The 13,045-nt window shown below is 32.6% G+C and overlaps 1 protein-coding gene across 1 annotated transcript in view; it reads right to left on the bottom strand.

Annotated features, from left to right (window-relative positions):
* Positions 1-12,172, bottom strand: part of LOC129216528 (carcinoembryonic antigen-related cell adhesion molecule 8-like) — a 106,474-nt gene extending 94,302 nt beyond the window's left edge. The window contains exons 1-4 of the mRNA XM_054850746.1: positions 12,136-12,172; positions 11,075-11,310; positions 9,856-9,991; positions 8,342-8,475 (exon numbers count right to left, since the gene is read on the bottom strand). Of these exons, the coding sequence (XP_054706721.1) occupies positions 8,342-8,475; positions 9,856-9,991; positions 11,075-11,310; positions 12,136-12,172 (543 nt within the window). The remainder of the gene's footprint in view (positions 1-8,341; positions 8,476-9,855; positions 9,992-11,074; positions 11,311-12,135) is intronic.
* Positions 12,173-13,045: the final 873 nt, after the last annotated feature.

Here is a 13,045-nt window from a genome sequence, read left to right as displayed (position 1 = left end):
ACTAGTTATATGGTCCTTAAAAGCATGAACTTGTATCGTTTGAATATTAAATAACTACTTGCGTCGTCCGGATCTGCGCAGCCTACCTCGAAAATAAAAGTTATGACAAGAGACGCGTGATCTTGGCATGAAAAAAAAAAAAAAAAAATCAAATCGAAATTTCCCGACAGATCGCGATAAAATAACCAAAAGGGAAAGATTTGAAATCCCTCGATTACAGTAAAAGCATAGCAAGAATTTTAGTTGTTTACACGAGAAAAAAATGGCAACAGATATTTCCTCTAAATGATTTTATTCACGATAACTAAAACTGACTCGTGGCAGACGTTAAATATCGATGTTTCTTTACTTAAAAATACTTGTAACCTTTAACAACCTGCCTTGATGGTTTTGAAATCCGAAGGAAATTATGCTATTTAAATGGTACTTCAATCAAAACAATCGCATAATTATTTCTGGTAAAAATAGGCGTTTAATGCCATTTTCGGGTCCTAAACTTAAAATTCGAACGGTTCGGTACTTTTTTGGAGTTTGAAAAACCCCCTACGTTCCTCTTTGGGTGCCCAAGTACCTCCTTGCTAAACTTGGTCTAGACCCGACGGGTGGATTTACGGGACGGATTACTGTGGATTTTTACAAGGAAGATACATACATACATACGTACATACGTGCATATATATTCTTTGTTTTATTTATGTAAATAGTTTTTTTCCATAAAGATACGCTGTTGTTTTCAGAGTATTGTTTGAAACATTAAAAAGTTATGTGTGAAAAAATCTGTGGTCTAATTGACTTCTAGTTCATGTTAATAGTAGAAAATTAATATTGGTGTAAGGGGAAGCAGGTTTGTTTATTTTGGAGGATCTTCTTACTTAGAAGCTAAAAACCATTTAATTTAAAAATTTTACATAATAAAAACAATTAAGAACGAGCAAGTAATAGATGATCAATGACCTAATAGTCTCAATGTTGAATAAAGCCAAAACAAGGTAAAACCACAATTATTTGAAAGTGATGCACACACGGCTCTCAATAGATTTTTAGTTCGTCCCTATGGAGTAAAGAGAAATAAATTTGAAGAAAAAGGGACCGAAAAGGAAGTTACACTTAAATTTTTTCGGTTAAAATTATGGATGCACTGATTAATCGGCAATAATCAATAATCAACCGTTTTGCTGTGTATTTGTAATGGGCCAAATTCAACCAATTGATTGACTGAATTTTCTAAAATTAAAATTATTTTTTTTCTAGCAGAAGAAGCAGCTGAATGAATTAGTTACGACTTCCAATAGTTTCAAACTCTGGCTGTCATACCTCCATTTGATTCAAAATTTACATATTATCGTGGTAGGCAATATCGTGGTAACTACCGTACAGGTTAATGTGTGAACAACAGACTCATATTTTTCTTCTTTTTGAAAAAACAATGCAAGTTAAAAAAAGAGGGTTACAGGAAAAATTCAAAATGAAACAGTAATCGTATAGGAAAGCAGAAAAATGGTACCAGATTTTAAAAGAAAAAAAAAAGAAAACCCTTACTACCTTCAGTATACTATTGAATAGTACACTGAAAGCTGACGCCGCAAGCAGAAACGAAACATAAATCACCGGGTCACTGAAATTTATTTTTGGAGAACGTGATTTTATGTTTAACCTATTAAGGACCACAGGACATTCGAGATAGTGCGGATACAGAATACCATTTTAGGGTTGGGGGGGGGGGGGGTATGCTGAGGAATGAATCCTCTCCTACGAACGAACCTACGGTGGGTGCGACTTCTGAAACTGCTTAGGTGTCAATAAAAAGTCCCATATCGGCTTGGAGTAATGCACCTAATAGAGTAAAAACGTTACAAAAAATTTCATAAGCAAAGTAAGAAGTAGCATTTCAAATGCTTGCTTTTAAATTTGTTTAGTGAATTAAAAAGATTACTGCAATCGTTTGCATTTTGTTCATAAAAGATTACAGAGAGAGAGTTCGATAAGTTAAAAGCACTATCTTTACTAATAATAAAGCGGAAAGTCTCTCTGTCTGGATGTCTGAAGGATGTCTGTGACACGTACGGCGTCTAGACTGTTCGGCCGATTTTCATGAAATTTTGCACAGTTTGTAGCATGGGGGTGTGCACCCCAAAGCGATTTTTCGAAAATTCGATTTTGTTCTTTTTCTATTCCAATTTTAAGAACACTTTCCGGAGCAAAATTATGATAAGATGGACGAGTAAATCACAAAATTGTCATGACGTGGAATGGGAGAGCGAATGAACATAGCCAATTGGCGAGAAATTCGTCATCCATTATTTGTAAATATACAGGCGAACCGAATGACCTTTTAATTTTCAACTACGGGCAAAGCCGTGCGGGTACCACTAGTAGTAAATAAAACAAAACTACCACAGCATTGTGTGTTTGCAGATGCATATGTGTAGGTGTGTCGGTGTGTGTACGAAGTAGTGCGTGTTTGTGTAGATGTGTGAGAGTGCATGCGCATGTGTGTGTAGGTGTGTGTATGCGGACGTACGTGTGTGTGCAGGCGCATTTGGGTGTAGGTGTGTGTGTGTGTAGGCGTGCGACGTTAAGCTTAACTCAATGAAAAAAATAGATGATGAATTTCTCGCCAATATGCTATTTGCTTGTCCATGTTGGGGTAATTTGCTCTAGTCGTCCATGTCATGATAATTCAATCGAATTTTCGAAAAAATCGCTTCGAGATATTCACCCCTATGCTACGAACTAATTTTGTGCCAAATTTCATGAAAATTGGCCGAACAGTCTAGGCGCTACGGGCGAAACATACATCCAGAAATCCTTATACACAGACTTTCAGCTTTATTATTAGTAAAGATTGTTTGAACACAATGTGAATGCTTAATGGTGTCGACGATTGCAGAGTGGGACGGTTTAGTCGACGGTTATGATCCCCATGACCCTCCACCCGTATCCGCCCATGTCTTTGTGTTTATTAACCATAAATCTATTGCATAAATTTTCAAAAACAAATAGTTTATAAATTAGAGTTTTTTCCTTATTATTGAAGCATCTTCAATTCGCGCATACTTCTTAAATAGCGCGATATTATGTAAAAGTTTTAAAATAGTTTTTAGGTTCAAACTACGCTATATACTGAAAATTTATGACTGTTGCCTTATAAAAATAGAATTTTTTTTTTTTGAAAAATTCCATTTTTAGCATATTTTTTCAAATTTTCAGCCTTATGCGCGAATTGAAGGTGTCAACTTAGATATTTTTTATATTTTTCCCCAATTTAAGTATCAAACTACTACTATTGAGAGGTAACGCGATTCCGAAATTAAAAAAATCGTTTTTTCAAACCACCCTAATGCATAAGAATCTTAATAGAAATAAAAATATGTAGCATTTGCTCTCCGACCACATTGCAAATGAAACCCATCTGCGTTCCTACTGCTATGCTTTTACTTTCATTCAATATTACTCCTTAGTCGAAGGTTTAATGTAGGTAACTATATTAATGACTCAAGTATTTCTGAGTTGAAGAATGAGTAAATCAAAATTCGGAACATAGTTGAAACTTTGCATCTCTAATAGACAAGAGCCTCAACAACTTAGATAAAATCAATTGAACCAATTTTCACCAAGATTGACATGCGTCTTTTCTGCATAGTCATTTTATATTTCTACGCTTAAAATAATTCCATACTTTACTCAAATCATGGGGTCAGTCAAGTTATAAAAGTCTTTCAACACTCTCAAACGAATTTCATAACAAGTTTGTAAAAAATGTGACAATATTGAAAAGAAAAGACTAACCAATACGGCAAAGCAAATTAAATGATCGACTCAAAGAAAACAATTATGCTTTTTTTAATAAAAAGAGGGATACTTCTTAACAGGAAATGTTAAAAAATAATGATTGACTTTCGGGGCGCTTCTGTCCAGCGCTAATAATGTTACTTTTTAAGGAAAGATATTAGCAAAGTTTCTAAATAAAAGACGACAACATTGCTTATTGTTTTACCGAAGGAGGAAATTACCTTAAAATCAGTGGCGAAACTGCAAAAGTGAAAGTTGTTTTCTTTAAACCCTAGTAGGGGAATGTAGGGCAAACTGAAATGGGTAAGATCACTTTCTTTTTTCCATATGAATAATTTGGAATTTTGTTCCAAAATTTACGGTTCATTAAAAAGGAACAATATATTTTATAATAAAAACAAAAATAAAAAAAACGTTTTAGTGCTTATTATAAAAAGTAATACATTTTATAATAAGCACTGAAACATTGTTTTTTATTTTTGGCAGTAAATTTGTACCCCCTTCTCCCCCCCCAAAAAGAATGGAAAATTTTCTCTTCTTTTTTCCATTGGGCAAAGAGAAAAATGAATTCTATTTTTCAAATGAAATAATTTTCATTTGATTATTAGCTAAAGATATTTTTGATCGAATGATTAAGTAAAAAGGTATTAGTTGATCTCAAAAAATATTTAAAACTTTAGTAACACAAACTTTATCATATTATCTCTTTACATTAAAAAAGTAAGGTCAAAGAAAATTTTGAAAGGAAGTCTGTGGCGGCCTGCGTCCAGGAGACCCCATAGCACCTATACAGCCTTGAAATTTTGTACAAAAATACTTCGACTCCCGGCGGTTTGCACCTGGGGTTTTGTTTTTTAAAAATTCGAATTAGTTTTTTCGCAATTAGTCTTTTAGGCTCAATTTCCACGTAAATTGATTATTATTGCCTATTAAAGGGGTGAAATATTACTTGCATACATTAATATTATACATCGTTGGAAAGGGTAGAATTTTCCGCGTCCTACGCAATTTGTATCAACGCTCTAACTTAAATACGTTTACGGCGGGAGTTATTTGCGTTTTTAGCTCGAACTTGTTTAGGCTCAGTTAAAATTTAGGGACTACTTTCTTCATTAAATTTATCAGTAAAAAGTGAAGGAATTGTCTCACAGTTTTCTTTTTGACACCACTCCAAATTTAATTCGATCTTTGGTCGAAATACGTAGTTTCTATCTCCAAAGAAAAAAAAAGTTACAAACAGTTTTAATCAAGTTCGAAAAATCTCATTTCAATTTTAATTATTAATGTCTTATTTGGTGCTGCCATAGTTACGTCTTTTCGATTTATTTGTTTCTTCTTTCGTATTGACAAATTTTAAGGGTTTCGATTTTAACGGAAAATCTTAAGCTCAACTCAATTTAAACCATGAGCTAAGGAGCAAAATATATTACTAGAGACCATGAATATAAAAGCGACTTTTCAAACGTGCACAACTGCATTTTTGCAATGCTCAGGAGCCTCCTAGCCCTTATCGCTCTGCAAGTTGGTACAAATTATTTTGAAACCCGGGGAAGGGCTGTTTTTTGTTCCAAAGGGAGCTCATAATGCGTTTTTAATCTGTTTCATTTTAATTGACGATTTAAATCTTTGCGAATCAAACAAGATTACAACGCAATCTTCGGGGGTTGGTGAGCGTTAGCGAACAGGGGGCAGAGCTCCATAGTAATAACAAAAACATATTTTTGACGTACAACAAAATATTACACTATGAGTATCAATTTTTGAAAATTGCTTTTATTGTCATATTCTTTAATTTTCAGAAGTAACTTTATCTTGACTGTGTTACTACATAGTTTAAATATTACCAGATAGGTGGCGCTAAAAGCGGAGTAAATATTTAATTTTCCCTTTTCCCCGCTATACCACTTTGCCCTACATTTCAATACTTGCGATGTTGTTAAATCTCAGAGAATAAGCAAGGATAATTATTCATTCTCTTTTTCTTTTATTAAGATTTGGAGAATTGAAAATACGTAGGGGAAAGTTGCCGTCAATGAACCGGTTCCATGACTGGACCGCGAAGATATTTTCTCCACCAGAGTTGTCTCAGGCACGAAGTCAGTTTTAGTGTCTTCTTTTATCTCAAAACAGTCCAATGCATAATCGTCAAGGAGCTTGAATCAAATACATCATATTGTTAAAGTTCCAGATACGATTTCTACTGTTCACTTACTAATGATTGACACTTACATTTCGTTTTTACATGCTTTGAATATTACTGAACAACCAAAAGAGTGCATTCTCAAGTACCCCATACTTAAAGTTTCATCATGAATCGTCACAGCAGTGACAACTATGAGAACATTCAGATTTTATCATTGAACAGTTAGGTGTTTCTATGAATGAACCAGCTAATAAAGATTCATGGATGTTTCAGCTCAAAAATATTATTTTTAAATAATAAATGATCAATATTTTTAAAATAAGTGGCAACTCTCCTCAGTTATTATGTTCTCAACTTAAAAACTTGTGTAGTCGATTCAGTATTCGTTGAAGTAATTTTTAATGCAGTTTCAAGTACGTTTGTTGTTCGAAAAAAATACCAAAATACGTGAAATAAAGCCAGTGGATAACAGAAGGCATGCAACTCGTTCTAGCTAAATCCTTGTCGTCACGTAAAATCTTTGTGGATCCAAATTTTTGAACTTGTATGAAACAGGACTCAAATTTGTTCAAAATAGGCCCCATGAAATTTTAGCTAAGAAGAGTAAGTCACATGTTAGAAAATATCAAGTGGTGAGCGAGATGTGGTAAAAACAGCTGTGTTCTGTGAGATCTGAGGGGCTTTTATTTTCTCCTGTGATGAAAAATAATTTTAAAAAACCAATTTCTCTTTTTGAATAACTTACTATTATTTGTAGTGTTTTTTTTATCTCCTGTAATAACTATTAAAATTTTACGGTTTGCTTTTCTTATTTGAGTATGTGATCTATCAATGGAAACTCAATGATCCATCCATAGCAACGGGTCCCCGTGAATGGACCACATACTTAAATATTTCCTTAAAAATTTTCATTCTTTTTTGAATACAGTTAACATAAAATCGAATATCTTTAATAAAAAAGAAATATACTGAGCAATTATAACTATCGTCAATATAAAATTTGAGTCTGAACTACTTCCTAGAAAAGGTCAAAAGTGTTACGTGGTTCATAGACGGCAACCTTCTCCTATAACATTGTGACAATTGGTGTGTAATTCACATGCATCTTTTGTTATTTTTGACTTTATAATGATCATAAATCGATGCTATAGTTCAATTTAGTAGCCCATCGGTAACTGTTCAACCATACCACGCGTTGTCATTTAATTGTGAGTTGATAAATCCACGAAACCAAAGTTAAGATTTTTTTTCCTTTGCGCAAGAATTGAATATCGTATACAGTAGGCGCCGCCTTATGTGATCACTTTGGGACAAACACAGTTTGATAACAATAACCGATTGATAACAATAACCGAAAAGAATCCAAGACACACAAAATGATGATTTTTTCAATCAAGAAGTATTTATTTTTAGAACTGCAAATGAAAATTACAATAACTCAACTAAATGCAGATATGAATTATAAATTAGTAAATTAGCAGAATCTAATAGCTCTTTTTATTCCATCGACTTGACCGTCCCTCCGATGCTACAAAGACTTTTTTCCCTTTTAGTTTTAAGAGTAAAATCTGCGTTTTGCCGCATTAACCAACTGTTGACTCGAGCATCCTTTTCCCTGACATTCGTAAATCATAATTTCAAAGCAGATTCAAGTTCACCATTTTCTCCAGCACGGTTTCGCTTGTTGTTTAAATTTTCATTTTGTTTTCAATCTCATCACCAATTTTTTAGTAACTTACTAAGTAATGACTGAGAAATGTTTACTTATTCTACAGCATCTTTGATTCATCTCGGTCAAATTGTCCATGCGTTTTAAAATGTCAATTTTTTTCTTGACAGTTAAATTATTGCGCTTTTTCTCCATGGCTAAAATGTTTGATCATTTAAAAGTGAAGTTTTTAGTGTAACTGAGCAGGAAAAAAAATCTGCTTTACCGGTAGGAAGGGAACTTGTTTTTCTGGAAGCTACTGTCAGGGTTTGCCTCTGTATTTCTTTTGATTGAGGAACAAAAAAGAGAAAAAATCGAAAATTTATAAAACAGTGATAACAATAAAGGAAGGCACTGATTACAATATCAACTTTTTTTAAACATGGGTTAATATACAAATGTTCCAGGACTTAGTGATTCTGATGTAACATTAAGCGAATGATAACATTAACTGTGATCAGATTAAGCGGCGCCTACTGCATATCTTTTTTTTTAAAATAACTTAGTCAGTACGTTTTACTAATTTTTGCATGGTAAGTTTCTCAGAACCATAACTTAACAAAATGAAACAATTAATTTTCAATTTAAGGAACGCAATAACTTATATATTATACACATATAATGTTTATAATTTAAAATTCTTTAAATGCATAGTAAAAAGATTTAGACAATTAATTATAGAAATTAAAAATACTTACAGGTTTGTCATTCACAATCCAACTGAGCTTTGCAGCTGGCTTTGATTTGGCTGATGTGCAATTTAGATTGACGTTGTCCCCAAATTCATAGCTTTTCGCACCACCTGAAATCGTGGGTCCATCCAATGGCAAAACTGAAAACAAAAGACAAATACAAACCATATATAGGATAAATGACTAATTATATGCATGGTTAAGAGATTTTTTTCATTTGGGTTGTTGTTGAACTGTGCTGTTGCAGTTCTAGTTAATGGAACTTAGAAGTTGTACTTTTGTTATTGTCAAATTTTCATTGATTTTCAACTATGATTTTTTATTTTTTGACATAAATTGGAATACACTGGTTTGACCAGTTAGGGCAGGCTCACTTGATTATGGGTTCTACTTACTATGTATTTAATTCATTCATTTATATTTTTCTCATATACTAAAAGATTCATTTACTGTTTGATCATGGATTGTATGTAATTGTCAAACGTCCAGTTAAGACGAGTCTACCTGAATGAGGGGAATTTAAAAATTTGATGCACGTGTTCCGCTCATTTGAATGAAATTCTGCTTAACTTACAGGAATACACAAATCTGTAAAAGTTGTCATCCCTGAAAGCTAATAGATGCGTCCATTTCCGTTTGTAAACCAGATGCTTGCCTTTCCATACAATCCGTGGTCAGACAGTATTTGGTTAATGCTCCATTATCTATTGATTTACTCATTCATTTGATCAAAAATATTTTTAAACACTAAATAGAAAAATGTTCCATTCGAAAATATTTCATTTCTTACTTTGCTCTTCAAAAAATAAGAATTGAAAAATTTAAACCTTTTTTGAAGGTACAAATTTGAGGCGAAAAATAAAAAATAATATTTAAATGCCAATATAGCTAAAAATATATAGTTATTTCTTTAAGCAAATTTCCTGTTTGTTCATTTTTTAAAAAGGTAAGTTATCTTAACAATTTCACTCTGCTTCACATCACCCTACTATCAGAATATGTGTTCGAAAATATTAACTTAATTTTTTATTTCATACGCATTAATGATATAATTAAACTTTTCTAACACTTCACTAGTGTATCTATTCTAACATTTTTGTGATATATTGTTTTTTTTCCTAAATTTAAAAAAGGAAGACATTCCCTTGGGTTTTAAAGTGATCAAAATAAAGTGAACAAATATACAGAGATTGGACAGAAGCCTGGAAAGTTTGAAAATAAATTTTGTTACTATGTAACTTTCTTTAGTAAAATTGTTACCAAAAAGAATCTCATATAAATGAACGACGAATTTTTGCGGCCATTTCTCTTGCCACACAATAACAAACTTCAGCCAAAAAGATTCATATATTATATAAATAAATAAAAGACGCAATGTATTTTCTTTCCAACAAAAAGTATAAAACGGAAAAATCTAAAACTGAGATATGTGAAACAAGGCATTCTTGTGAGAAATATAAAGAGTAATCGTTATTTATTCCTCTACTGAAGTGAACTGAAAAGAAACCAGTTAAACTCACTTATGACGTTCATTTCTTTGACTGCCTGAACGCAACTGTATGTAGGGGCGTCCGTCGATACCTGGCACTTGTAGGTTCCCGCCGAATCCAGAGCCACGTTGCGGAGATAAACGACGTTGCTGCCAGATTTGGAGAGCTAGAAGATGAAAAAGATTCTGCAAATAGAAAAATATGACGGCCATAACTTGATGTTAAAATGAAAGTAAACTAAAAAGTAAACTACTGCTGGTGACTTTATTTTTTGGACTTATATCCAGAGCTTTCTTCTTTCTTGGAGACAGCCTGTGCTCACTTTATGACATATGATCTTCCTTATACTAGTGACTTCTTGTTTTTAACAAAATTTGGGATTGCGAGAACTTATAAATAAAATGTGTAATAAATGTGTTTCGTGCGCAATGTGTCATGTGGATGCTATGCTAATACCTAATTTAATCCTGTCATATTAGTTGTTTTAAAACGCAAATACTCATTTGTTTAACTTTTTTTGCGTTTCTTGTGCAAGAAAACCCTTAAAAATAAAGACACAGTTTAATTTCAAGCTTGAATCATTGAACTTTGAATTTTTTCACTTATGCAGTTGACGCATGGTTACATTTCTTGTTTAAAGAACAAAAAAGTTTTAATTGCAATGATTATTAAACACAAAAGGTTTATTTTTTCTTTTTGATGGGACTGCGTTTGAGGCACTACCTTTGCAAATTTAATTCAATTCCTCGATAGAGCATCCATTGTTTCGTGCAGCACCACTTTCGGCGGATGCCATTACCACGAAAATTATGACACCCAGTTTGCCAACCAGATGGGCCCTGGGCTCGATTCGAAGCAAATCTGCACTTGAAATTTATTTTGCAAGAGCATTCCAAGCCAAACGAGTGCTCGATGGATTTTCTATATGCCGCATAATCATACGACATAGACTCAATTTTCTGCGTCTTGAATATCCATCCACTGAAAACAGGATCGAACCTGCGCCTTTAGACGTAGGAAACTATCGTCTAACCACTACATGACACTTACATAAGGAGAGAAGTGTGAATTATTAAATTAAAATTCATTCAAAAAATGAGAGTTAGTCATATCGTCGCATCAGAGCAACGGTACGATATCTTAGTGTTATTCCTGGGATTATGTCTTACTGTAGGTCTGAGGCGACGTCATGAAGATAGACAAAAAATAAATGTCAGAGAGAAAAATTCTGGCGGAAACTAATACATACGTCTATATCTATCCCAGGCTGTGGGAAATAGACCGACTGATTATCGTCTTTTGGCTCGTATCGATAGAACTCTAAATCATCCTTGTACCACTTGACGACGTAGAGATCCTCATTCCCAAGCTCATAGCTGCACACAAGAGTTACGGACTCTCCGAGTACCACTGCGGATGGAACCCTCAGCTCGGTAACTCGGATGGTTTTACTCCAAGTGAGACCTAAAACATGTATAAAACAAGCTGGTACAGCAAAACAAAACTTTAAGAAATGTTTAAGCTTTAATATACTGACGAAAAATTATTATATCTAAACTTACATAAAAAACAATGTTGAAAAAAATAGCAACTGAATTATAAATACTCATGTTTTGATTTAAAAAAACACCTATAAATTGAATAAAATGAACATTTCTTCAGTATTATTTTAATAATGCTTGAATAAAATAATAATAATAATAGTTAATATTCAAGGCTAATTCACAATGTGTGTGTCTTAATATATGCTTGAATGTGTTTAAAAATATTTTAGTGACTGAATATAGTTTTATTCACTAGCGTATACATGTATATTCATACACTCTCAGAAATGGAACGCTCCTCCTTTGCAGGATTCCTCCATCTGTGAAATTTATGCATCTAATTGTGCACAAAAAAAAAAAAAAAACTGCAAATGTTTTTTTTTTTGTGATATCAAATACAATTCTTTATAGTTTCAGCAACTGTAAAAAAAGATTTAACTTATTGGCGAAAATCATACAAAAATTTAAAATAGGTATAAATTATACAAAATGAATTTGAGGAGTTGTGGTGTCTGACCACCGATAATACGGAAACGCAAACATCTAGTTTATTGACGGAAATGGACGCATCTATTAGTTTACAGGGGGTGGTAGTTTGTTCGTTACGAATATATGCGCTTTTGCCTCTTAATTATTAAGCCGCAGTTTTGTAAAAATGGCATTTTGTTCCCGGCAGTATTTTTTTTTAATATAAACTCTATTCGTTCTATATTTCCACTACAAAAATTAATTGATTTATAATTTCGCAACTTAATTTTTATCTTACCATTTTTCTTTGAAATTCCAGAACGAAATGAAAGCATTACATTTTCTTTTTGTTGTTCCCATTGAAACTCTTTTTGTTTCCCCTCATTTTATTTTAGAGAAGGCAATAAACTAATAAGGCGCTGGTGGCATTATAAAACGCGTGCATCAAAATCCCTTTGCTATTTTCGTTTCTCCCCTGCTAATTTCATTCAACTGGAATTGTCTTAGTTTGGCCGATTGCCAACTTACATATAATTCGTGGTTGAGTTGTAACTGATTTTACAGTCAAATGAAATTATTATAATAATGAGAGAAGTGAACAATTACTGTTAATTAAATTTTATTCAGTTTCACACATGAGTCACGTAAGTTTTATATATACGCTGTGAATGTAGTTTGAGCAATAATGCATAAAAATGCGTTTCTAGCGAAAAGGTTATCCAGCTCAGTTTTGCCGATCTAGCGAAATGTCCAAACGAGGTTAATATTACTTCATATGTGAAAATAACTGGGTGGTAAAAATTTTCAAGTGCGCCATAACATTGCTTTATAAACTGGAATTAAAAATAGTAAATTGTTTGTAATTCTATAACAACTTTAGGGTAATGAGAAAATATATAACTAACACTATATATCATCAGCTCAAGTTGTTTGCAACAAATGGTTATAAAAGAAAATGAAGTACAATTTTTATTGGTTTAAATTTTTAGTTAAAGATCCTTAGCTAGATAAGATTAAATATTTATTAGCTCAAGTGAGGCAGCTAGCTATTGATATATATATATATATATATATATATATATATATATATATATATATATATATATATATATATATATATATACCTTTTGGGGTAAAACAAAAAGGAATATGTTTTTGAGTTAACAGGATAATGAATCGTTAAGTTAGAAACTGTAGAGAATGACAAT

The sequence above is a fragment of the Uloborus diversus genome, chromosome 1 (assembly GCF_026930045.1).
Source record: "Uloborus diversus isolate 005 chromosome 1, Udiv.v.3.1, whole genome shotgun sequence".
NCBI lineage: Eukaryota > Metazoa > Arthropoda > Arachnida > Araneae > Uloboridae > Uloborus > Uloborus diversus.
The sequence above is the reverse complement of the archived record's forward strand: the minus strand, read 5'-3'. Positions and strand labels throughout refer to the sequence as shown.